The 27,171-nt window shown below is 45.7% G+C and overlaps 1 protein-coding gene across 5 annotated transcripts in view; it reads right to left on the bottom strand.

The window, feature by feature from the left end:
* Positions 1 to 27,171, bottom strand: part of LOC147426674 (structural maintenance of chromosomes protein 6B-like) — a 209,963-nt gene that overhangs the window by 135,709 nt on the left and 47,083 nt on the right. For all 5 annotated transcript variants that reach the window (XR_015186303.1, XR_015186301.1, XR_015186304.1 and 2 more), the window contains exons 5-7: positions 8,470 to 8,556; positions 6,072 to 6,392; positions 5,799 to 5,918 (exon numbers count right to left, since the gene is read on the bottom strand). Coding sequence is in view for 2 of the 5 variants with exons in the window: in XM_086499210.1 (XP_086355336.1) it covers positions 5,799 to 5,918; positions 6,072 to 6,392; positions 8,470 to 8,556 (528 nt within the window). In the remaining 3 variants the exon portion in view is untranslated. The remainder of the gene's footprint in view (positions 1 to 5,798; positions 5,919 to 6,071; positions 6,393 to 8,469; positions 8,557 to 27,171) is intronic.

The raw sequence follows: 27,171 nt of genomic DNA, 5'->3' as shown, positions 1-27,171 counted from the left end.
CTGCTTTCCATTCTTTCACCTCCCTTTCCATTTGTGTTATCCGCTTGTTTGTAAGCACAAGGTTGCCTTCGTATGGGGCTTACCTACTGGCGAAACGATCATGGCCTCCACTGACGAAGCGTTCATGGCCTCCATTGGCGATGCGGGTATAGCTCGACGCTCTGGCTCGGCTGAGTCCAGGCGGATAGGGCACAAGTCTAGCCGGAAATGCCAGTACTCGGCAACAAAAGCAATGTGAAGCACTAGCTCACTCTGGCTCGGTTGAGACCAGGTGGCCTTATCCAGACACCTGCTGGCAGGTATGACTGCGCAACCAAAAGGAGATATATTCGGGAGCCTTTAGCTCGCTACCCCCTCAACAAAATACATACCTCGGGTAGTGTCAACCCGGATCACAAAACCTGCTGCATACATTCGGAATCCAAGAAGCCAAAGCCAGCGCTGGCTCAGTTGAGACCAGGCGGCATCCACAACATAGCCCCTTATGGGCGATACGAATCAAGGAGACAATATGCAAATAGGCACCCCTCGGTCTGCCTGCAACCTGCTCTTCCACAGCTCTCCAAAACCTCCACCTGCTCGAGCTCTGCTGAACGCAATGAAGCTTCCACCTGTTCCCCAATACGAGGGTTCTATGCCACAGCCCACTGCGGGCGCCACTAAACGCCTGTGGCAAGTAATACGGGGGCGAAGCCCTGTTGTCTTGTAACCTGCTGAAACGTCTGCTGCTCACGGCTGCATGATACCCCGCTGGGCTGTGCCTGCAACCTGCCTGCGTTGGGGCGACCTGAGTACCCGCGTTGGCGCGCGCGCGCGAGAGAGAGAGAGAGAGAGAGAGAGAGAGAGAGAGAGAGAGAGAGAGAGAGAGAGAGAGAGAGAGAGAATATCTGAAGGATTCTCCACGGTACATGGGTTGAAACATCTGCTGCTCGCGGCCCCCTTTGAGGGATGGCTCACGGCCTGCACGATACCCCGCTGGGCTGTGCCTGCAACCTACCCGCGTTGGGGCGACTTGAGTACGCGAGAGAGAGAGAGAGAGAGAGAGAGAGAGAGAGAGAGAGAGAGAGAGAGAAAATGAAATGAAATGTTATCTTAACGTCTTCAAAAGGCCAACCTTTGTATATACTCCAAGTATCGGGCAGGCCATCACACATGGCACGGTTGAACATCACTGCTGGAAGCTCTGCGAGCAAATCCCTAGCATGTATAAAATGCTCAGCCACTAAGACATCATGATCATAGGCTCTCCCAGTCCTCATCCTATCAATGGCCGCCTTCACCATCTCAATGGTGAAAAAAGCACATGTTTGTGGGCATGGCTCGGGGGGGGGGGGGGGGGGGGCCTCATGAAAGAGTCGCCATGCCTCACCTGAGTCCTGACTCAAGAATAGTTGATACTCACGAATAATTGATATAGATCCTGCTCTAGTCGAGCCAAAAATGCCCTCTTCTTCCGCCATACTAGGCGTCGCAAGGCAATCCGAGACGGTCTGTGAGTCATGTCCCCCAAAAGCACCTCCCTCTGAAGTCTAACTCTCATTTCGCGGCACTCCTCATCCAGCTCGTCTTGGGCATGCTCCTAGAACGTCGTCTCTACTCAGGCTGGGTGTGTGGGTATGCCTTTGCTTCTCCATCAGTATAGTAGTAAGCTCCTCCAGAGATCTGTCTCCTATGTGCGCAGGCGTCTGTAGATCCCATCTATGTAGACAGAGTCCGTCTCTCGTGTAAAGGTGTAGCGAGTAAGGGCTACTACCCGTTGCATATGTACTACACTAAACTAGAAAGAGATGGTCATGGACACAAGGGCATGATCTACTGCCACACTAACAGGTTTGGGTCCAACTGTGAGGTCTTGGATACTGGAGAAAAAGCTCGGTTGTGCAATGACATAATCCACTTTGCCGGCTCCATGTCTTTGTGGAAAGCATGTAAAGCCTCCCACACCGGGAAATCTCTGTAGGCCATTCAAAATGGCCAATCCATGTGCAGTCCCCATGTCTATCAATTGCCGTCCATACTCAGTATGCTCCACATCCTGTAATAATCTAGATAGGCCCATCTCTACAACATTCAACTCCCTCAGCATCTCCTCTGAAGTATCATAAAATATTGTCTGGTGATGGACAGTTCTAGCATTGAAGTCCCCCACGATAAAATGTCACCATCCCTAGAGAACTCCCATATGTCATCATACCAAAATAGAAAAGAGGGACTGTCCTCTAAAGGTGCACATACTGACGTACTCGGAGGAAAGTAGCAAATAGCAATGTAGAGATATCTGCCTGTCTCTACCCTCAATCTCACTCACATGTACCTAGCCTCCTCATCCCTGCGGGCTATATGTATCAATGGTTGCAACTCCTCCCTTAATAAAATTGCCACTCCCCCTGAACCTCGTCCTTTGTGCTCTGATCAAGTCTCTTCTCTGCAAGCTCTCTCCCATTTGTATCGCTGACATGTGGCAAGGACTGCCCAGGGACCTAATGTGTCTAGAGTAGAGGATGATGTCCCTCCCAGTGAAACTATCCTCAAAAGCACCCACATCAAGGCGTAGAGATTCATTACAATTCCAAGTAGCAACTTTGAGTGTGGTCCCATAGGCCTCGCACCGTCATGCGGAGCATCGCTCCAATATCACTACTCTTCCATCTCAAGAAAAAGCTATCTTACCTTTTCTCGTGCCACTCTAATATCCGGCATTACCTCCTGCATATGAGCAATCTGCGTGAGGGTGAGGTCATCTCCAAGAAAGATTCCCGTCTTCTCAAGAGTTGGTCTCTTCTTCAAAAAGTCCTCCGCTTCCATGAAGGGGAAACGAAGGATAAGTACCCTTTCCTTCGAGGTTTCCCCATTGCTTCCATTTTTCTTATCGCCACTCTACAAGCACTTGTATGCGTCGGCTCATTAACCCCCATCATAGTCATGAGTTCTTTCACCTCTTCGTCCACATTATCTTTGTCTTTAAGGCCACAAATTCTCACATGTAAGGCACACACACGTCTCCTTTGCTTCTCTTCTAGTGTCAAGTTAATAATGGTGGGTGTGGACGTTGTTTCCCCGACAATCCCACAACCTTCAAGTATGTTTATCTTGCTTTCTTGAACCAACACGTGTTCTTCGAGAGTCTTTATTGTGCCTATGAGGTTGCGGTTAATCTTGTTGATGGTCTCGCACATTTCTTCTTGGCATTTTTTAATGGCCTGCTCCAGAGGGTCGTCCTTGTAAACTTGCTTCTTCATGTTCAAGAACCACAATGAGAGAGGGAGAGGTAGAGAGAGAAAGAGAGTAGAGAAGACCACTCTATGTAGATGTGTGTTTCCACGTTATGTATACATGTGCATTGCACTCCCACATCACGCATACATGCTTATGCAACACCCATCTACATCCTCTGCAATTCTGAAATTACAGAAAATCTGAAAATTTTCTGCACATCTGAATTTTCTAAATTTCTCAGGGTCTCTCAGTTTCTGCACTGCTGAAATCTGAAATTTCTGCCTAAAAGGACCTCCTGCACTTTCAGCCCGCGGAGTAGGTAGCGTGAGGACTGGGCTGTTTGGGGGGGGGGGGGGGGGGGGGGGGGGGGGGGGGGGGGACGAGGGGTGGAGTGTGGGGCTGAGGGAGCGCAAGAGGGTGGGCAACGGGGCAGAAATGAAATTAAATGAAATGTTATGTTAACGTCTTCAAAAGGCCATAATGACCTATGAGACCCGAAAGTTACAAAGTGGTGGATCTGATACAAAGTCAGAGTAACAAAATAACCTAACAACAGTACAAAACAAAGATATATACTATGGGGTTCTAAGTTGGTTGATGTGAGTCAAGCAAAAACTAAGCAAAAAAATGGGCGGCTTGTTGGCATAGCTGAATCGCAAGAGATCTAGCATCTGTCGTTGGCGAATCTCATCAATTTCCTCCATGGTTAGTAGTCTGACCGGGTGTCGTCAGAGTAACAAAATAACCTAACAACAGTACAAAACAAAGATATATACTATGGGGTTCTAAGTTGGTTGATGTGAGTCAAGCAAAAACTAAGCAAAAAAATGGGCGGCTTGTTGGCATAGCTGAATCGCAAGAGATCTAGCATCGGTCGTTGGCGAATCTCATCAATTTCCTCCATGGTTAGTAGTCTGACCGGGCGTCGTGCATGCCTGGCCAGCGTGCTCCGAATTTTCTATTGTAGCCTCCGTCGATGCTGTGTAGTTCTTCGCAGTCACCGGCGCCTGGATTTCCCTAGTTCAATCGCTCGGTCAATCAGTGTGCCTCTGGTGTGAGACGAGGGGAAGCTCTGCTGTGGGGGTGGCTCTTGTGGTTGTCCCGTGTCTGCTCTGAAGAAGTCTGTGATCCGTCTTTGAGACTGGCTAGCCTCGCCATTCATCAGGCTATCTCTGTGTCTGCGCAGCTCGAGCAAGAACAAACCCAGACATCTCTGATCTTCGTATCCCATGACACTTGAGAGTGTTCCAAAACCCTCTCTGAACAAGCAATGGAAGCGGCCTCGTATCTCGTAGTAGACAGGGCAGCGGCATGTATAGTGTAGCTCTGTCTCAGGTTCCATGTTACACAAGGGGCATGTCCTGTCCTCTGCTGGTACTCCGCTGTATCTCCCAGTCTCAATCCGCAACTGGTGAGAAGATGTGCGTAACTGGCCAATAGCACATCGTATCCCATGAGACAAGTGGGTATCCATGTATCTGGGTCTCGCCACAAAACCATCTTCCGTAAGCTGGAGGAGGTGGTCTCTGTAGAAAGCCATCTTCGTGCCCAATTCTTGTGCTGGTTGTATCCATGTCCTCCTGGTGTCTAGCTGGGTCAGGTCTTGGCGGATGAGCTTGGTGATCTCTGACTGTGTAAGAGTGAGAGATGGTGCATCCAATGAGTAATGGAATGGTGGCAACCTGTCTATGCTGAACCCATGTACCTGAAACCATGATGTCATCTCCCCATACCAGCATGTTGTATCTCCTTGTATGGCTAACTGTCGAGAGGATTCAAGTGCTATGCGAGCATATCTGTCTCTAGGAAGTGCCCATGTGCGGTTTATGAAGGAGACTGATTTGGTGAGCGCCTCCACCACAAGTGGGGGGGCCGCTAGCTCTGCTTGGATAATGGCCCGTGGTACTGATGCCTTGGCTCTAATGAGCCTCGAGATCATAGAGACGAGAGGTTTCTCCATGTTCCCCCATCCGTCGGAGCGACTCGGCCTCCCTTGGTGATCCAGTGAAGGTCCCCATATCTCGGTTTCATAGAGCAATACTGAAGCCACCAAGGTGTCAAAGAGCCAGAGCTTCGTCCGGGGCTCTTGAAACTGAACCTGCGAACACATCCTCTCCAGTCTCCCCAAAGCTGCGTGGGCTCTAGTAAGTCTGGTCTCTATTGCTCTTCTGAGTGAGAATGCAGGTCCGCTAAAAACCACTCCAAGGTAAGTGTGTGTGTGTGTGTGTGTGTGTGTGTGTGTGTGTGTGTGTGTGTGTGTGTGTGTGTGTGTGTGTGTGAGAGAGAGAGAGAGAGAGAGAGAGAGAGAGAGAGAAGCTTTTAACGTCATAGCAAGAGACCTCATAGATCTATCCGACAAGTGTTGAACTCAAGACCTGTTATTCAAGAGGCAATTGGGATAACCAATCTACCACACTTGGGTGATTAAAATGTTATTCCAATTTCCTCTTCTTATTCACACACACACACACGGGGGAGGGGGGGTTTGTGAGGTATGATTCAATAATTCAATACCGGAGTCTCTTTCGACACTACAGTCAAGTACAGCAAGTACTTCCAGAATTCTAGATTGAAGTTGCAACCTGAGTCAGCCGTTTTTGCTTCTCATCTTGCATTTGCCTAAATTCCCTGGTCTTTTGTAGCAGAGAGGATATAGCAGCTTTTTTGGATGTCTGATCTTCCCTCAAACTTTTGAGACTATCCTGAAAATACAACAGAACATATAAGCCTTATAGCAATTGATTCATTTGACCCAAAAACTTCACAGCTGTAAGATGAAACTGGGGAAGGTGGTGAGAATAGTAGAGTGAGAAAAAGGACAAAGGGGAGAAGAGGGAGGAGGAGGAGGAAATCACTTGTATCTTGTTTATCTTCTCTTCACAAGCAGGTTTCCTGGCACTGTATTTTTCAAGCTTTTGTAGGCCCTCCTGATACCTCCTTTCCTCCTCATTTGCCTCCGACCAGGCAGCAAGCTTACGTAGTGTTACAAGATTCTGACCCATTTGTTCCATGGACTCAACACTTTTCATCTTTTCATGTAGCTGCTTCAGCTGCTCCAGCACTGGTCGCATTTCTTGCTCCATTTCATCAACATAGCCCCCTGCTGCATCAATGTTTTGTTGTATACCTTTCAACAAGTCAAAAACTTGTTGCAAGAGGGTTGCCCTATAGAAAAACTGAAAAAGACATCACCAAGGTGACATGCCTGAGAACAGATCTACTGCAAAGCCAAAAACTTATGTCTCACTGAGTGACACTCAAATTGCCAATGTAAAATGAAATTTTTTCAGCAGTGCCTACACCTTGAAACAAAGCAGGAATCAATAACGTAGTCACACTGCATGAAAAAAATACAACTATTGTAAAAACAACAATCTTCTTATACATCTGTGCAAGACACAATACACCTGTCAAAACCAACATAGCACCAAAAGATCAATGGACAGTGGCATCATGCAGAAATGCTCATGACCATCTACACAAGACGGTACACACATGGCATTCCCACCACAGAGCATAGACTAGCACATATCCTAGTCCAGACTGGATTTCTCCAATGCACCAAAATCACTCACTTGTGAGCAGAGATAAAACGCTGTAGACATTCTACCTTACTGCAAACTCAATCAAATCACAGAACAAACACTAAAATATGAAGAGTAAACATCTTTGTTACAACAATCACTTTCATACGTACATATATAGAAGTCACCAGGCAAAGGACCGTCAGCTCAGTAGCCCCAACAATGTCAAAGCCATAATCAATTGACTCTATCGAAAATCCTAGTTGATATGTTGGCAAGACAATGGGCAGGCACTGCACCAGACTCAACCGTTGAATCAGCCTAAACTACGATGCCAAGCCAAAAGCCTCAAGGTGAAGCTCTAACAATCGAAGGGTGTCTGCCTAGTCCTCCTCCATCCACTTGGAATCCAAGGCAGTATTATCCCTGAATTGACCAAGTATTTTCAGACTACCTTTCCCTTCATTTCACTTTCTAGTGTGCCAAGGTCTGCTAAGGTTGAAGCATTGCCGCTGTCTCTTCCACCTCTGGCTGCTCCTCAGAATCACATAAAATAAAAGATGACTCCTCCAATGATCTAGCAACCTCAGTCTGAAGGATACTTCATTGATCTTCTGCAAGATCCATAGTATTGCACACTATGCTTTGGGTAAAACCTCTCCTTTCCCTTCATCTTTCTACGCCTGCCATTCTCCGACTTGAGAAGCACTCAATCACCTTTCTTCAACTGCGAGTCACATATATGCTCTCTCATGCATTTCCTGAGACTTGTTCATAAACTCCTTATCCTTGGTTAAACACGCTGCAAGATCCTCAACACAGTGATCTGCCTCAAAGATCATCCTTGGTGCACAAGATAGGCGGAACCTTCTTGCCCCCTCAACTATCTCAAAAGGGGCTTCCTAGCGAACATACTCGCAAGACTTAGTCTTGTCATTAAGTGTGTGTTGTTGCAGTTGGTACATTATTTTTGGGCTTTGTAAGCTGAATGTACTTAAGAACATGTGGAAGACACTGTCACTGCAGTTTCTAATTTGATAGTAATTGCAGATGATAAACAATGGGATGCTCCTTTTCAACTTTGCTGCTTTGCGGTGCTGATATGGCTGCTTATTTGCCATCAATAGACCATAGCTTAAATTAAACCTTAGCCTTGTATCCATGGCAATTCCTACGAGGTGTTTCCCCTTCCCTTTTGTTTTCGTGATCAACAGGGTAAGTTGCCTATCTTTTTATACATGTTTCTATAGTTCCTCGTTGGGCCTGTTCAATTGGGGCATCTCTTTAATAATTCTTTTATGATGGAAAGAAAAAAAACAAGAGCATACATAGGTAGCAAAAGATTTTTTATTCAAAGTTGCACCATCAACAATGAAAAGTTGTGGATACTTAAGAGCATTAAATGGTGAGCATTAAGAAAAATAAAGGGATTGATTTTTTTTTGGAAAAAGAAAGTTTAATACACAGGGCTGCAAGAGATATGTTTGTTTAGACTTCATTTGTAGGGCTTAATCTGGAACTAATCTTTAGCTCAAGATATGTGTTTATTTAAACTTCATTTGTAGGGCTTCATCTGGCACTATATATGACATTAATAGCCTAGAAGCATCCACGATGTACGCATACCTTCAATTTGAAAGCACCACTTAAAGATACACAAACATGAGACACTAGATACATCTTTCTTGGAAAAAATGGAGCTACAGAAAGTCAACTATTTCATGAGTACCTTGAATTTATCTTTTCCTGTTCCCGAATGAAGAAACTCTCTACTTTTATCTTGTGTCATAATGACACAAGGATTTTCGACATCTATCTGTTTCAAATCATAAAACCATCAAACATTCGATAGGCAGCATATGATAAAATTTTAAACTTGTTCAAGAAAAGAAAAAAAAAAGCTGCTGCCCTCATAGACAATTATTATTTAATTCTTTGACACACAAACACTACATGGGTTTAGAGAGTCGAAAGTTTGAAGAGAAACTTTCCGAACTCTCAAAAACTCCTTCCATATTCATCTATTTTGGCTCACAGTAGACCTTGATCCAGTTTTTCATCTCATGAGTTCTAATAACATGCAGATGCGAATAGGATTGGAGACAGATAAGTGTGTTATGCTATGTGTGCTCTCTATGTGAGTGGGTGTCTCTCAGTGCACTGTGCACTAAGTCTCACTTTCAGTGAGCAGCTGTCTACTGCAAGATGATCATAAACATAGTAAAACACAGTACAAGGATAACACACAACAATAATATTCAGAACTCTGTTGAACTCGACAACTCACAATGCAACTACAAAAGAACCAGCACACTCAACTCTAGACCAAGGACTAACAGGGCAAAATGGGGGTGTAGAGCCACAACATTGCATGGGGTGTGCTACGAGATATGTACTAACTATTTACTCTCCACCAAAATTGATTGATGATAGACCGACAATCAAACTAACGGCTCATCCAAATATACAAAAGAGTAAAATATCTAGTGAAGGGAGAGGCTGAGTGGACTATTGTAGTGGAGAACCATCCAAGCAGGTGATGGCCTGGCTACCACACAGCTGTCTCCCGTCAAGGTGCTCATCTGTAAAGTGCTAGTTTTTAGTAGTTGATGACTAGGAGTAGCCCCACCTGGCCATTATCCGTCTAGTCCATCATCAGATGCAACCGAAGCATTGTAGCTGGGCACATGTTGCCCGCCGTAGAAGCACCATGAACTGTAGAATCAACAAAAATGCTGTAAACGCTACTATATAAGGCTAAATGGCTCTAATCAAGAAATTCTAAGGTAAACTGCTACTGCATATAGAAAAAGAAGGTACAGAAGCCTCGTTATGCACAAAGAACAAGCTACTGTCCACCACCACTACCACCAAGGCTAGGATCTTGGCTTAATAAAGGGATGTCCTTGGATATTGGTACACGAAGAGATCTGGTGAACCGAGTAGGAGGAGGGCCCATCTGCAAAGGGAGATAGGTCAGCCTACAGAGAGGGGGACCCTCAACATATATCCTAGACACTAGACACTGAAAAAACCCAGCCCAAAATCCATTGGCGGATGAGATGATGACCAGGAAAGGACCTGAATCCAAGATATAGTGCCGCGGCATGTAGTCTTGGGAAAATGATACTATCAATTGCAAAGATCATCTACTTGATTTTGCAAATCCTCAATCTATTTGTAAAGAACCATGTTCCTGCAGCCCAAAGCATAAATGGTTACGTCTCTATCCACGACAGCCCTTGTGTGTTGCAGTGTGCAACGTGTGTAGTGATCAGCTCGTCTGTTTAGTCTGAGATTGTCTCAATAGCGCGTCTAGCATGCCGCATAACCTCATTAGAAGCCAATATATTAAAGACTGTAAGGAGGAAAATCCATGGCTAGAAGCAGCCTCTGTAGCAAAACCCAATGGCCGAGAAATGGATGGATTGGTGACAGAAGAAGAGGAGGCTGAAGTGAAGAGGCAAAGTGGAAGCGGGCAATGTGAGAGAACTGGCGAGAATGGAATGACACGAAATGAAATGATATATTTATGTCTTCAATAGGCCAAAGTGACCTATGAGACCAAAAAGTTACGAAGTGGTGAATCTGATACAATGTCTGATTATCAAAAAAGACTAAGGGGTACTAAGAGGTACTAAAACTGTTGTAATATCCTAAGCTGTTGGAAATCAGCTAAGCAACTGTGTAGGGTATGAGTAAGAGTTGATACAATGAGTGCGGGCTGATACAATGAGTGAAACAATCTCAACGGAAGTGAGTGGACAATGGGTGAGGTGTGTGATCATCCAAGTCACAGGACATCCGGCCGCTAGCAGATCTCATTAATATCCTCCATGGTCGGTACTTTGACTGGGCGTCTCGCATGTCGAGCAAGGATGATCCATGCTCTGCTGCAGCCTCCGCGAGGCCAGTCAAAAAAAACCATAAACGTCCTCTGAGACTAGCTCTCCCCTGATCTCAGTAGGCTCTCTTTATGTCTGCACAACTCTAAGTAAAAACAGTCCAAGACATCTCTAGTTCTATTATCTCATAACTCTAGAAAGTCATCCAAAACCCTCTCTGAAAAAGCAATGAAAGCAGCCACATAACTCATAGTACATCGGGCAATGACATATGTAGTGCAACTGTCTTTGGCTCCATGTAGCATAAGCGACATATCATGGCCTCTGCTGATACTCCTCTAAATCTGCCAGTCTCGACCTGAAGCCGATACAAAGACATGCATATCGTGCCAATAGCACACCATATCCCATGAGATAAGTGTGTATCCATGTATCTAGGCTTAGTCACAAAGCCATCCCCCGTGAGTTGGAGAAGATGCTCGCTATAGAAAGCCGTCTTCATGCCCAACTCCTTCGTCGGCTGTATCCATGTCCTCCTCGTATCTAGTTGAATCAAAGGAGTCTAGTGATATCTATCCGTGTGAGAGTCGGAGAGGGTGCATCCAGAGAGTATTGGAAGAGGGGCAATCTGTCCATGCTGAAACCATGTAACCGAAACCATGATGTCATATATCCATACCATCATGCTGAAACCATCCAACTGAAACCATGATGTCATATATCCATACCATCGTGCTATATTCCCCTGCAGCGCTAGCTGTTGGGACTCGGGAGGACTCAAGGGCTAGCCGGGCATATTTGTCTCTGGGGAGGTCCCATAAACTGTGCACAAAGGAGACTGATCTAGTAAGTGCCCCGACCACCGGAGAGGGACAGCTAGCTCTTCTCGAATAATCTCATGTGGTGCTCAAGCCTTGGCTCTTGCACGACGGTATTTGGTGAAATTCAAGAACTATCCACCTATGGATGTAAAGTGGATGGAAGAGTATGAACTGCTATAGTCACCGAATGTATTATAGCTTTACCTTGAGGCCTTTGGTTACAACCTGCGTATGCCCCAACCCAACATGTACGAAAGACGGGTAATGATGGAGCTAGCACATCAAATGTACATACGGATTCAGTGCAATAGAAGTGGACATTGCACTACAAATGCTAAACGTATAACGTTCACTTCTATCGTAGCTAGAAATGGCAAAAGTATGAAGGTTTCATTAAGTCATTTGTATTATGTTCCATGACCTTACTTGCGGACACATGTATCATTTATGGCATGTATACCTAGCATGCAATCGAGGACGTTTGTGATTTCAAGAGGGGGGTATGTCACGAGGCTGTGGCAACCACTAACCTTAGTTGTTGGTTTCTTTCCTTGATTTTTATTTAATTTTTGGGACCCTCTTTTTGAAGTCACAAATGCCCCGACATTGTGTGGCCAGTGTGAAACGGCCGACGGCCGAAAGTTTCACCCGCAATCGGGAAGGGCAAGTCGCCATGAGATGGCCGGGCCAGTCGGCATTGAAATCCAAGCAATCTCCCTTGTCTTATGTAGCACAATGATTCTGCTCTCGCGCACCTCTCTCCCCCTTTGAATACAGAATCGTAATGCCCAGCTCAAGGGCTTTCCATCTGTATGTATAGCTGTGTGGGTTCATGCATGTATGCCGAGGCAAGAGCCTCTTGTCCAGGTATTGGATTAGCTAATTGCTAATCTCCCCTAGGTACGAGTGAACTCCGAGAGATTTTACGAGAGCAATCTTGTCCAATTCAAAGGGCAAGTAACCCTACACGTGCAGAAGTAAGAGGGCTTGCTACGGATGTGACCGGCACGCGAAACGAAGCCCGAAACAATAAAATACAGCCTGTTGTGTACTTTTGAAAGTTTAGGGTTTCGACCCCAATTGATCCCTAATACCCCCAAGAGCTTCAGGGAACCTAGGGGATCACTTTGTACATGATCTGGTGTATTTTCGGGGCAAAAAAAAAGAGAATTCAGCGTGCTACAGATTCTTGCCAAGTTTGGGAAAGTGCTCGTATGCGTTGGGAAAGTCACCTTTTGCATGGGGATTTTATCTATGAAGCCTCCTACTACAATCATGCTGTCGAAATCAGGCTAGAGTAGGCCAATTTTAGCCCAATAAAAGCGGGACAGCTTGTAGGGACTTGCAAGTTTTATCTCAAGTTTTATAAGAAAAAAAGAATTACCAAAAGGGGCGCCACTCTTTGGGGCCTATAGAGCGTCATATCTGCTTGCTAGCACTCTAGCTGTCAAGCTGTGGTTTGTTTGAAGTGTTAATTCCAATCACCGATTTATTCGTGAAGTTTCTCTGTATCACAAAGTCAAGTTAAGTTTATAAAGTAAAGAATCGGGTGAAAGCTAAAGTCTACCACCCTACGGGCCGGTTTCAGGTATGCATATCTCCTTTGCCATCCAGGGTCCTCAATTGCACTTCCAGGGCTATCCGCTTCATTGGAGAGACTCGATCATATAGTGAAGATGTGACTGATGACTCATGGTGTACTAATGAGGATTATGAAACATCGATTCGAGCGTTGGCAAGCTCCCATTACTTCACTCCCGTAGAATCCTTTGACTTTTGAAATTTGCTCATAACAAAGCCTTCAAGCTCGTAAGAGTCGAAGACCGCCATCATGGTCGCTTCCCAAATGGCATAGTTGTCGCCATTCAATTGCAGATCCAAGGGAAAGGTAGGGAGGGTAGGTCTCTTCGTTGGTTGATCACCTACGCCAGAGTAGAACTAGGACCAATCTCCCTACTCCTCACTAACGGGTGGTTCACCACCACCGCTAGTGGCTATTTCAGGATGTGCTTCATCACGGACCAAGTTCATGTCAGAATCATCACTCTTCTCCGTCGTGTGAGAGAGCTTGGGTACGTGTAGGGTGTGTACGTGCAAAGGAGAGGGAGCGCTAGAGAGAGGAAGAGAGATCACTAGTGAAAAGCCACAAATAGAGATTGTTGGTGAAGAAAAACGCTACAGAGAGTGGTCACACACACTGGAAATGGTAGCAAGAGGAAAACGCTAGAGAGAAATGAAATAAAATATTATATTAAACGTCTTCAAAAGGCCAAAATGACCTATAAGACCAAACTGATACAATCTTGGTGGATCTAATCCAATGTCTAAGTACAAAAATAAAAATGAAGTAAAGTGAGACTAAAATCATCATCATCATCAATGCCCGAGGATGCCCGGCATCCGGCGTTGTCCAAGAAAGTATCGCATCGGTCACTGAAGAGTTTAGTCAATGTCCACCTTTGTAAATAGTCGTATTGGGCGTCTCCCATGTTGTGCTAGAATAGTCCTGATCCATTGATGGAGCCTCCATCGATGTCGTGGTCGCCCTGGTAGACGAGGGCGTCTAGCTCTCCCGAGGATGCCCAGCATCGGGCGTTGTCCAAGAAAGTATCACATCGATCACTAAAGAGCTTCGTCAATGTCCGCCTTTGTAAATAGTCGTATTGGGCATCTCCCATGTCGTGCTAGAATAGTCATGATCCTCTGATGGAGCCTCCGTCGTTATCGTGGTCACCTCATAGACGGGGGCATCTAGCTCTCCCGAGCTCAATGGCTCTGTCAACTAATATACCTCTGGTATAAGTGGGCTCTGAATTCTGTTGTGAAGCATGTTCATCTCGTTGTTGAGTCCCTGCTCTAAAGAAGTCAATGATCTCCCTTTGTGAATGTCTCCCACTACCTCAACTCCTCAAGAGACTCTCCCTCTATCTGTGCAGCTCTAGCAAAAACAACCCGAGGCATCTTTGATCTTGATATCTCATGACTCTAGCCAACGATCCAAAGACCTCTCTGAATAGACAATGAAAGCGGCCTCGCATCTCATAGTATATTGCGCAATGACAAATGTGATACAAATGGCATCCTGGCCTCTCCTAATACTCTCCTAAATCTGCTGATCTCAATCTCTAACTGAAGCGGTGATGTGCAAATCTGACCAATAGTACATCATACCCCATAGGAGAAATAAGTGTCCATATACACCGGTCTGATCACATATCCATCTTCGTGCCCAACTCATGTATTGGTTTTATCCATGTGCTCCTGGTATCTAGCTGAATCAGATCCTGACTTATGAGTCGAGTGATCTCTGTCCGTGTGAAAGATGGGGAGGGTGCATCCAAGGAGTACTCGAACGGTGGCACTCTATCCATTTTGAAGCCATGTAACTCAAACCATGATGTCATCTGCCCATACAAGCATGTTGTGTTCTCTTGTAGCGCTAACTGTCGGGATGACTCAAGCTAGCCGAGCACATCTGTCTCTAGGGAGGTCCCATAAATTATGCATGAAGGATATTGATCTAGTGAGAGCCTTGACCACGAGAGGTGGGGAAGCTAGCTCGACTCGAATAATCTCATGTGGCAGTGAGGCCTTCGCCGAAATCATCTGAGAGATCATAGAGACAAGGGGCCTCTCCATACATCTCCATCCATCAGTGCTACTAGATCTGCGATGGTGGTCCACCGAGGGTCCCCGTAAAGCATAGTTGAAGCCACTAGAGTGTCAAAAATCCATAGCTTTGTTCGAGGTTCCTGAAACTCAACCTGCGAACACATCTTCTCCAATCCTCCCAAGGCTGCATAAGCTCTCGCCAATCTAGTCTCTGCTCCTCTCCTCAATGAAAACACCGATCCGCTGAAGACTACCCCAAGATAGGTGTATGAATCTATATACTCCACCATCTCCTGGCAATATGTAAATGTGGGTGCTGACCTCCTCACCCACTGTCATGTGGTATTAAACACCATAACCTTGGTTTTCCCCAGGTTAAGGCAATCCACAATCGTAGGCAAACGTGTATAAAGCATCTAAATGACGCTGCATCCCTGCCGAGGAGTCAGAAATCAGCGCAATATCATCAGCATATAGCAATAGTGGGATCCATGTCTCTGCCAACTGTGCTCCTCTATCACCATCCCTCTCAATGTAGTCAGCAACCTCATCCACATAAATGCCAAATAGTGTAGAGTGGAGTGATCCAAATCAAAAATCCCCTCTAGAGTGCGTACATGCCCCACTACTGACCTGTATACATCCATGATCCCCCAAATCAACTTTGTGGGTACCCCATCTCTTGCAGTTTGTGCATCAATCTAGCTCTGGGCACTGTATCAAAGGCTTTGCAGAAATCCACAAAGCAACAATAGAGCCGTCTCCCACGTAATCTCCCCTCCTCAATAATGGCTCTAAGTGTCAGAATATGATCAAGAGTAGAGAAACCTCTCTTGAAACCCGCTTGTCCTGCTACGCAACACCTCTCTCTGCCCATCTGCTCAACTGTTGCTCAAGGATGGATGGATACAACCGTGCCAATGTGTGTCCAATCATGATAGTGCGGTAGTTTCGAGGCTCCATAGGGTCCCCTGACTTGCAGATAGGTACGATAGTAGCCAAACTCCAAGTATCAAGTCTAAAGTGTAAGCTTTGTCCTAAAGTGTGAGTCAAGGAGAGAAGAGTGGAATTATCCCACATGCTGTGGAGCAACGCTGTAGAGCTACTTAAAGCTCATTTCATGAATGAATAAACACAACTCTATTTTGCACTACATGCTTGTCTATGGTGAGCTTGTGCTAAGCAAAGTCAATATTAAGATTGTGTTTATGAATCCAAGCTAATTCTATCTTGGAACCTAATTCACTTGAGTGATAATCTTGCTTACACACACACTCACACACTTGCACTATATTTCTCTTTCATCCACCCTAGCTAGCACGATCCCATTCCTAACAAGTGGTATCAGAGCATTAGGTTATGCTAGCTAGGTTTGCCATTATGCATTTGTGCGTTTGTACAATTAGCATCCTTAATCGTCATTAACTAGATCCATTAGATTTGCTCTCCTATTGCATACCGCATGCCCAATAAGTATTCCATTCGGTAGCATGAGCATGTTCTTGAGTTAAAGACTCTTGGGCCACTACTCACTGGCTAATTGGAAGATTAATTAGCGTCAGAGTTCGTTAATTTTCCAATAAGAACTTACATTTTGCATTCAATAGTTTCTCCTTATTTAAGCAAAACTAGCATTTGCAATTGATGTGTGTGCACATCCTGTCTAGAGAGCTTTCTATCGAATATCTCCTTGCTCAAATCCGGCTCCGTTAAAGCACTTAATCATTTAATCAATTCTTGCTCCAGGTGCATTCTCAGTCTGTGTAATCCCTGCAGCAATTCTCAGATTTGTGTGTGTGTGTGTGTGTGTGTGTGTGTGTGTGTGTTTCTTGACATTTAATGCCCATTGTCCTTTCCTCTTAAGCCATTTTATTTTTTTTAAAGCGCCCCCTCCCCCCCCCCCCCCCCCCCCCCCCCACAGAACCCCTGTTTTTTGGAGGAGGAAGTCAACCCCCTTTTAAAGGGGTCACACACAAGGAGGATGGGTGCCTGGACGGACTTCAAAACGCGCCATTGCTCAAGTCAACTCCGCTGTCGGGTCCGGCCGGCACACTGACTGGCCGATTGTGCGCAACCCGCTGCGACCGACAATCGAACACTACCCTGCTGCGACCGACGACAAAACGCGCGCCTCCTCACCTCCGACCGATCGACAGCTTGCTCGTGCGCTTAACTCCTTTTGAAGCATTTTTCGGGTTCGCCCCTACGAGGTCTCCCCTTCCCGCGGATGCCTGTGTTTTGTCGCCTTGTAAGTCTCTTATGCCAAGCCTCCAAGGCCACAAAATTCTCTAAGTGGGCATTCCTGCCCTACTAGATGAGCCTACAAAGAAGCCCATTTCAACCCTTTCCCACAAGCATAATCCACAAAGTGTCTCCATAACCCTTGGCTACACCTCCGAGACATCTCGGATCAAAAGACTCAATGGGAAAAGTATTTACCTTTGGTGGAATTTGCCTACAATAACACGATACACTCTTCGATGGGGAAGGCGCCATTTGAGATTATTGAAGGTGCTACGAAGGTTCCACCCTTCCTAAGCATGAAAGATAAGATTTTTGAAGGCGACGAGTACACGCGGGACTTAGACACGGCTTTTGCCAAGGTCCCGGAGGCTTTGCAAAAATCTCAAGAAAGACACAAAAAGGCAGCAGATCGACATCGTCGCGATTTCAAATTAAAGGAGAATGATTAGGTGCTCTTACGTTTTGAGAAGGCACCCCTTATAAAGAAAAAGGGAAAGGAGCGGCTTTTTCCAAAGCTTAGCATGAGATACTATGGACCTTTCCAGATTTCCGAAAAGATAAATGATGTCTCCTTTAGACTGAAGCTGCCCAATACTTGGAGGATTCACAATGCTTTTCATGTGAGTCTCTTGAAGCCTTTTAAAGGCGATGTGCCCGATGATGGGGAGCCTGATGAGCAACCCGAAGTGGAGGGAATCGAGGAGATACTCGTTCCAGAACATAAAGATAGAAAGGTAAAAGGTAAAATGATAAGACGGTTCTTGGTTAAATTCAAGAACTATCCTGCATTGGATGCGAAGTCGATAGAGCAGGAGGACCTGGCAGATACTCCTCAGATTGTGAACCTTTACCTTGAAGCATTTGGTTTAGCACAGTCTATTCGAAAATCGAACCCCGAACTCAACTGGGGAGAATTTGGTGTAGTGGATATGCACAACAGGAGAGTCGCTCCACTCCTTTGTCAACAGATTGCCCCGATTTTTGATACTAAAGTCACTGATGTCTCTTTTGAGTTTCAGGGATACTGTGAGCTAACAGTATTCATTTATATGACTTTACGAACCGGAATTCACGATAATATGATATTGATATTTTCTCGACTTGTCAAAGTGCAGGAACTGATAGACGAAATGACTACAGCATTTCGGTCTGAAAGATCTCGATAGACGTGATTGCAATAAGGATAAGTTAATTGGGCATCTATGAGGTCCCGAGTGGATCTAGATGCAATTGGAAAAAATGTTACCGTTTAATCATGGTCTGAGATCCGAATGAATTTTTGAATGTGATTGTCATGTGATGTCATGTGATGTCAAGTGATGTCCTGTGATCTGACTGTCGATTGGTGTATGTGCTACATGTGTTGTTCATAGTGCGGCAGTACTAACACTCAGTGTCCACTAAGACAGCTTATGGCCTCTGTTTGTTTTGCAGGCGTAATCAAGGGCGATTACAATGCTTTCACCCTTTTGTTCTTATGGAAGGCAGAGCCTTCCGTTCTTAATGAGAGAGTGCAATGATCACAACAAAGTGAATGGACACTATGCATGCAAGTGTATGAGATTGAGAAATAGAGAGAGAAGAGAAATACGACACCAAGACGGTTGTAAAACCCTCCTCCGAAGGCCCCACTCTCGTTGGCGAGAGTGGTCTACTATTGATTGCACAAACTGGTACAATGAGGATGCATGTGACTGATGCAAGTCTAGACTATGTCGGTGTCGCCGACGGGGGTGACGAGGCCGACGCTAGGGCTGAAAACTGAAGGTATGTATCTGCTGTCTAAAAACGCTCAAGGCTGAAATCTGCTGCAAATCAAAACGCTGAATTTGTGGCTGATTTCTGCTGCTGAAAAACGCTGATTTGGGGCTGCTGAAAACGCTAATTCTCTGTTGCGGTTTGGTGCTGAAAACGCCAAGAGAAGTTGGGCGATGCGGGAATCTGGAAACGCTAGGTTCAGAGAGGCTATGGCGATTGTGTGTGCTGAAAACGCCAAGGGATGGTGACTGCTGGCGATGATGGAGATCTGGAAACGCCAATGCTGGGGGTGTATGGGCGATGATCACCTTGATGAAAAACGCCAAGGACTGATGTTCTATGGCGATGAATCCTGCTGAAAACGCAAATGACTGGAAGCTAGGCGATGAGGATGAAAAACGCTAGGGATTCTGCTTGAGGGAAAGCGCCCCCAAGGGGTTCTTGCTTGAGAAGTTGCCTATTGAGCACTGGTGCTCCTACTGCCTCTTCTGCCAATTGGTGCTAGCTTAGGTTTGCTTATATACAAACTTACTCAATTTGCCCTACATATTTTCCAACAAAAGTCGCTTAAAAATAATAAGTGAAAAATGTCAAAAATAGGGAAAATAGGCTAAATGCACTGGAAAATTCCCCTGAAGGATTCTGATGGATTTTGATGGGAATGCTTATGATCATGCTGTGTGCAACCAGAGAATATGCATCTACACTAAGTGACCGGGCATGCACGGTCTACGAATACACTCACAAAAGTGACAGATCGCTTCTAATCTAGACTGACTGGACTGACTGAACCCTTGTCGTGTTGTAGCTTGTCCACGGACACATAGGGTTGGATGTGTCACGTGACATCCCCTCCTTTTCAAAGTGAGGTACTAATACCGAATTGTATAGCGTCGAGGGAGATCGCCAATAGCATCCGGAGTCTTGGAAGGGACTCTTTGCCGGCCCACTCGGATGTGTGGGTCGTGCGGTACTTGAACTTCATAAAGGTCTGCAACGCTTGCTTCTTTGGGCCGCGCCGAAAGCGACACAAAGGCTTTTGTTGCTCCTTCAATGCTTCAACTTCATCGAGAGTCATGCTTCTTTCTTCTTCAAGAATCTCCATGGCTGAAAACTCCTGAAACCAGTTCCAACACAAAACCACGAACATACCTATTCAATGTAAAGTGAGTGGAAAAAATCTTGTCTTCCTCAAAGACGGTGCATGCAATGTAGATGAACAAAGAGACGGAGTGCGAAACCGTTCACCACATACACGCAAACCATGAAATCGAATCTTTCTCTTTTGATCTAAATCAATCAACTGTGGCAATTCAAAACGGAAATGCCCATGCTTGGTGCTCATACTATCATGTGCTCTTTCTACAATTGTGTCGTGCCAAGGAAGAGACAGGGAACGTGACTTCCTTGAATGCATACTTTTCAGCTTTGCATGAACAATCTGCATACATCCGTGCTCATTCATGAGTGAAACGTGCTCAACATACAATATGTCATGCCTAGGAAAAGGGATTACATAAAGATGCTGACTAAAATACAAGAAACGATCACGAATGAAACACTCGAACAATGCGTGCTGACTAATCATGCGAACACATAATACTTCCTGTGAGGGTTCTTTGGACCAAGTCTCGAGAGCCAAGATCGGTTCTTCCTGAGGGGGTGCTTTGGACCTAGGCTCGAGAGCCAAGATCAATCCTTCGTGATTGATCGAATCTGCAACGAGGTTAGCTTCGCTAGAAAAAGCATCAACTAACTCATCATCCTTGTGAACAATCACGTCATCTTCATGCAAATCATCATGCTCATCATTAACATCCAAATCATCATGCTTGTCATTCAAATCATCATCATGCAAATCATATGTGTCATGGTTTGGAGAAGACGAGACTGAGAGAGTCTCCTTTTCCTGATTTTGTGCAAAGTGCGCCGACACTTGAGAAAAAAGTCGCAAGAACTCTTTAATGTGTTGGTCGCTCTGTTCTTGTCTTGCTTTGTTCTCGCGATCAAATTCAACTTGTCTTTCTTTGTTCTCTGCTTGTCTTTCTGCGCGCTCACGATCCAATTTGGCTTGTCGTTCTTTGGCTTCCAAGCGTGCTTACTCGCGCTCACGTGCTATGGCTGCCATTCTTTCTTGGTGTTTGCGCTCCATTTTTGCTTTTCTTTCTGCTCTTCTTTCTGCATGTTTGCGATCCATTTCTGCATTTCTTGCTTTGCGTTCTAACCTCCTTTCCATAAACATCTAATCCAACTCCTCCATAGGAGTTAGTGCAATCCTTGACGTAGATGGGGAAGAAGGAGGATCGGAAAAACCTCCTGGTGGGCAATTCTTCTTTGCCTCTCTCATGCTCATCATCTCTAAGCGAAGTATCCATTCCACTTCGAGTAATGACCATTCTGAAGTCGTGGGTTCTTGTGGGTTGTTGTGGTCTTGAGTTCTTAAGTTCACGAGGAACTTGGGTTCTTGGGGGTCTTGGTTCTTGAGGTTCTTCAGGGTCTTGAGGTTCTTGAGGTTCTTCTTTCGCTTGCAATCTGTGTTAGAGAAGGATCTTCTCTTCACCCGAGTTCTGCTCTTTTCTGCGGGCGCACCCCTTGGCGGCCTTGCGCTCACACAAAGGTTGCTTTTTCCCACCTCACGTCGCTTGGTCGGCCGCTAAGTGCACGGTCCGCTCTCAATGAGTGATTAGAGGCACAAGGGGACGCTGGACAAGCCCTTCTTTCTTGGGTTTCTTGTCACTCTTCACAAACACGATTAGGAATCGACACGCCCAAGTGAACTTGGGTTCGTGCAACCGCAACAAGCAAAAAAAAATATGTGATTCTTGTGGTTCTTTCCTTGAGTGATACAGAACAATGCCAAAGCTCTGATACCAATGTTAGGTGCAACGGAATGAATGTTGTTCTTTCTCAAGATGAGGGCTCCAAACTGTGCTCAAGGTTCCTTTTGTTCTTATGGAAGGGAGAGCCTTCCGTTCTTAATGAGAGAGTGCAATGATCACAACAAAGTGAATGGACACTGTGCGTGCAAGTGTATCAGACTGAGAGATAGAGAGAAGAGAAATACGACACCAAGACGGTTGTAAAACCCTCCTCCGAAGGCCCCACTCGTCGACGAGAGTGGTCTACTATTGATTGCACAAACTGGTACAATGAGGATGCATGTGACTGATGCAAGTCTAGACTATGTCGGTGTCGCCGATGAGGGTGACGAGGCCGACGCTAGGGCTGAAAACTGAAGGTATGTATCTGCTGTCTAAAAACGCTCAAGGCTGAAATCTGCTGCAAATCAAAACACTGAATTTGGGGCTGATTTCTGCTGCTGCAAAACGCTGATTTGGGGCTGCTGAAAACGCTAATTCTCTGCTGCGGTTTGGTGCTGAAAACGCCAAGAGAAGTTGGGCGATAAGGGAATCTGGAAACGCTAGGTTCAGAGAGGCTATGGCGATTGTGTGTGCTGAAAACGCCAAGGGATGGTGACTGCTGGCGATGATGGAGATCTGGAAACGCCAATGCTGGGGGTGTGTGGGCGATGATCACCTTGATGAAAAACGCCAAGGGCTGATATTCTATGGCGATGAATCCTGCTGAAAACGCCAATGTCTAGAAGCTAGGCGATGAGGATGAAAAACGCTAGGGATTCTGCTTGAGGGAAATCACCCCCAAGGGGTTCTTGCTTGAGAAGTTTCCTGTTGAGCGCTGGTGCTCCTGCTGCCTCTTCTGCCAATTAGTGCTAGCCTAGGTTTGCTTATATACAAACTTACTCAATTTGCCCTACATACTTTCCAACTAAAGTCGCTTAAAAATAATAAGTGAAAAATGTCAAAAATATGGAAAATAGGCTAAATGCATTGGAAAATTCCCCTGAAGGATTCTAATGGATTCTAATGGGGATGCTTATGATCATGCTGTGTGCAACCAAAGGATATGCATCTACACTAAGTGACTGGGCATGCACGGTCTACGAATAGACTCACAAAAGTGCCAAATCACCTCTAATCTAGACTGATTGGACTGACTGAACCCTTGTCGTGTTGTAGCTTGTCCACGAACACATCGGGTTGGATGTGTCACGTGACAGTTACACTCCAAGCAAATCTCAGGCATGTATAAAATGCTCTGCTACTAGGCCATCGTGATCATATGCTCTCTTGGTCCTCATCGTGTCAATGGCTTTCTTTACCATCTCGGCGGTAAAGAAAGCACATTTGTGTGGGCATGCTCTGTTGAATCTGGAAGAGGTAGCTGCCCTGAAACTGTGTAGAGAGATGATGCATATTGACCCCATACCTCCGTAGAAGTGATGATTGGTGGGGGAGAATGCCCATGGAGGAATCGACATGCCTCTCTTGAATCTTGGCTCAAAAACAACTGGTATAAATCTTGTTCTAGTCGAGCTAGAAACACCCTCTTCTTCTGTCGTACCAAATGTTGAGAAGCAATCCGCGACTGCCTGTGAGAGATGACTCCTAGAAGTATCTTCTTCTGAAGTCGGGCTTTAGTCTCTTTACACTCATGAATGAGACTATAAACGTGAGGAGGGCATGATCTATTGCTACCTCGATAAGCCTGGGCCAGCTGTAAAGTCATGAATAGAGGATATGAAACTAGGCTGAGCCAAAACATAATCCACTGTGCTGACCCCATGTCGATGAGGAAAACAAGTGAACCCACTCGACGTTGGAAATCTCTGGAGGCCAGTCCAAGATGGCTAATCCAAGTGCACTCCCAATATCTGTCAGATATCCCCCATATTCAATGTGCTTCTCATCCTGCATACACCTGGCCAATCCCATATCATTGACATCCAAGTCTCTCAACATTTCCTCTGAGCTGTCGTAGAAAGCTGTCTGAGACTTGTCCATCCTAGCATTAAAGTCTCCCAAAAGAATGACATCTCCATCTCTAGTGAACTCCCATATGTCCTCATCCAATATCAAGTAGGGCGATTGCCCCTTGGGCAATGCATAATAAGGTGTGCTGGGGGGAAATAGCATATTGCAATGTAGAGTGGCCTCCCTGTCTCCGCTCTCACTCTTACCCACACATATCTAGCATGCTCATCTCTCCGAACAATACGAATGAGGGACTGAAGCTCCTCCCTAAATAGGACTACCACACCTCCTAACCCACGTCCGCTATGCATTGATCTCACATCTTGCCTACAAGTAGTCTCTCAATGGTATCCCATCACTCTAGATAATGTGATACCAGGAGTCTGATGCGTCTCCGAGTAAAAAATAACGTCTCTTTTCTTAAAGCTATCCTCACATGCGCCTACATCTAGCTTCATTGATCCATTACAATTCCATGCTGCCATTTTAAGGTTGGCCCCATAGGTCTCTCACCGTCATGGGGTGCTTTTTTCCAACACCACTAATCCCCCTCTCCTGTACAAAGCAATTTTCCCTTTCTCCATTGCCGCCTTGATCTCTGGCATCAGCTCTTGCATGTGTGCTACTTGTGTTAGAGTGAGGTCATCACCCAAGAATATCCCAGTTTGCTTGAGTGTTGGTCTCTTCTTCAGAAATTCCTTCCTAGGGAAACATATAATGAGTGCTCTTTCGTTGGGACTTCCTTTCTCATTACTTCCCTTCTTGCCAACTCTCCAAGCGCTTGTGTGTGTGGGTTCAGAAATACCCATGCGCTTCGAGAGCTCTTGCACTTCTTCTTCTACTTTTCCAGAGTCTGTGAGACCTGTAACACGCATATGAAGGGTTCTAGTCTTCCTCTCTTGCTCCTCCTCAATTGTCACATTGATGATAGTGGATGTCGGTGTGGCTTCATGCATCTTATCTTTTCCTTTCTTTGCCTCCTCGAAATACCCATGCGCTTCGAGAGCTCTTGCACTTCTTCTTCTACTTTTCCAGAGTCTGTGAGACCTGTAACACGCATATGAAGGGTTCTAGTCTTCCTCTCTTGCTCCTCCTCAATTGTCACATTGATGATAGTGGATGTCCGTGTGGCTTCATGCATCTTATCTTTTCCTTTCTTTGCCTCCTCGATCCCTTTCATCTTTATCATCCTTCTCTTGTGTTTTGAATAGGTGCTCCGTCCATGAAGAGGTTGTTCGTGCCTTTTGCTCTTCCTCTTCCCATAGAGTTTCACCTGCTCCTTAATGCTTTCGAGTTCCTTAATCATTGAGGGTTGATTTTCTCCCTCCTTTGCAGGGGTATTTTGGCAAGCTGCGAGTTCTCCCTTAAGTGCTTCGATCAATGCATCCTTTTCATTCATGCGTTCTTCCATTTTTTATTTCCAAGATTCAAAAGCAGCAACTGCATCCTCTAATCTTTTTTGCATCACGCATTCCATTACATTAACTTCTGTCCTCACTATAGTCTTCATTCGACCTTCAATGATGTGTACATCTCGTCACGCTTCCCAAGCATCTCTTTGTCCAACTCCTTCCTCCGATCTGCATACATAGCTATTTTGTAAGTCTCCGTATTTGCACACATCTCTTTTTCAATGTCACCCCTCAAAAGGCTTAGCTCCGCCTTAATCATCACTTGTACCTTCTCATACATTAAGTCATCTTTGACTCTAGAAAGTTTCTTTGCTCTCACAGAGCCTAGCTAAAGTGTGCTCTTTGGAATCCTCCACCTAAATGTCGCTTTCGATTTAGGCGCGGTTTCATAAATATCGTCGTCCCCAAGGTCAGCTAATTGGTCCATCCTCAAGCACCTTGTGTGGAGCTTTGCATAAAGTACCTTGTCGCATGACCACACCAACTCCCAATGAGAGGAGGTGGACCCACAACCCGCTACGGGCACCAATGCTCAATGCCACTAGGAACAAGGGACCAAAGCCCTGCTGCGCTGTGAATTTGTATGGCAATGAACAGCTCACGCCCCCTTTGTGGGTCAACACGCAACGTGAGGTAGCCCGTGCAGACTGCTGATAGAACCAGCCCTCAAAGGGGCGCCTTGTTTCCCGACGCGCAAACCTGCAATTGTGAGGCTTGATCAATCTGCTCCTTCGCGATCAATCTCCTCATAGCCGCAACGCCCTGGTGTACATGCCGACTCTACTCCACCTACGTACCCAACTGCACATGCACCCTGTCACCTTTGTGACAGGCAGCTACTGACACACCTGCAGAAACGTGACGGCCTCTTTTGATCGCTTCACCATACGACTCCTTTTAATCCACATCAACAAAATCTGACCTTTGTCAAAAATCGAGTGACTCTATTCGCGCGACTATGGTCAGTTGCTCCCGCTACACTCGTTGCACCAACACCCACACACAAAGAGAGAGAGAGAGAGAGAGAGAGAGAGAGAGAGAGAGAGAGAGAGTGCTCAAGCCTTGCATGTTGGATGACAGATGGGCACAGCAACCCAGAAATGAAATGAAATGATATATTAACGTCTTCAAAAGGCCAAATTGACCTATGAGACCATCAGATCCAAAGTGGTGAATCTAATACAATGTCTGAAGTACAAGTACAAAAAAGTACTCAATGTAAAAAAACTGAAAACTGAAAATGAAGTGTGGAATGTGCAATGTGAAATGTGCAAATGTAGAATAGGCGCTCGATGACACTCTGGGTGTCGTGCTAAAATGCCTCTGATCCTCTGCTGGAGTCTCCGTCGATGGAGTGTGCTCCTGTGTCTCGATCGTGGTCGTCTCGATCTCCCGAGCTCAGTCGCCCTATCAATGAGGGTGCCTCTGGTATGAATGTGGGTACAACCCAAAAAGAACGAACCGGAGAGACGCCCTCACTTCGCAAACCCAAAGAGAGAGAGAGAGAGAGAGAGAGAGAGAGAGAGAGAGAGAGAGAGACCAAACGCTGGATGATCTGCACTGCATAACATGCCTAAAATACAAAAGAGGGGGGAGGGGGGGCGGGGGGATTGCATGTATAGGGCAAACTCAAATTTGCCTTACCTAGGTTAAAACCCCACGATCCCAAAAAAGGCTAATAAAATGCTAAAAATGTGTAAAAACTCGCTGAAGTGACCAAGGACACACATTTTGTAGCAGAACTGCAAAACACTCAAGACTTTGACCCCCGGAAACCCTAGGAACAGAGGTCCCGCCTCATGCCAAGCTACCGGGTGGGCAACACTGTGGAGTGCACCGCCGAGAAAAGGTACATCTACCTCAGATACGGCCGGGCACAACCACAAAAGAGCCCTGACACCCTAATT

The sequence above is a fragment of the Adiantum capillus-veneris genome, chromosome 24 (genome assembly GCF_014529385.1).
Source record: "Adiantum capillus-veneris isolate H3 chromosome 24, ASM1452938v2, whole genome shotgun sequence".
In the NCBI taxonomy this organism is placed as follows: Eukaryota; Viridiplantae; Streptophyta; class Polypodiopsida; order Polypodiales; family Pteridaceae; genus Adiantum; species Adiantum capillus-veneris.
Note: the sequence above shows the minus strand (reverse complement) of the source record. Positions and strands in the feature narration are given on the sequence as shown.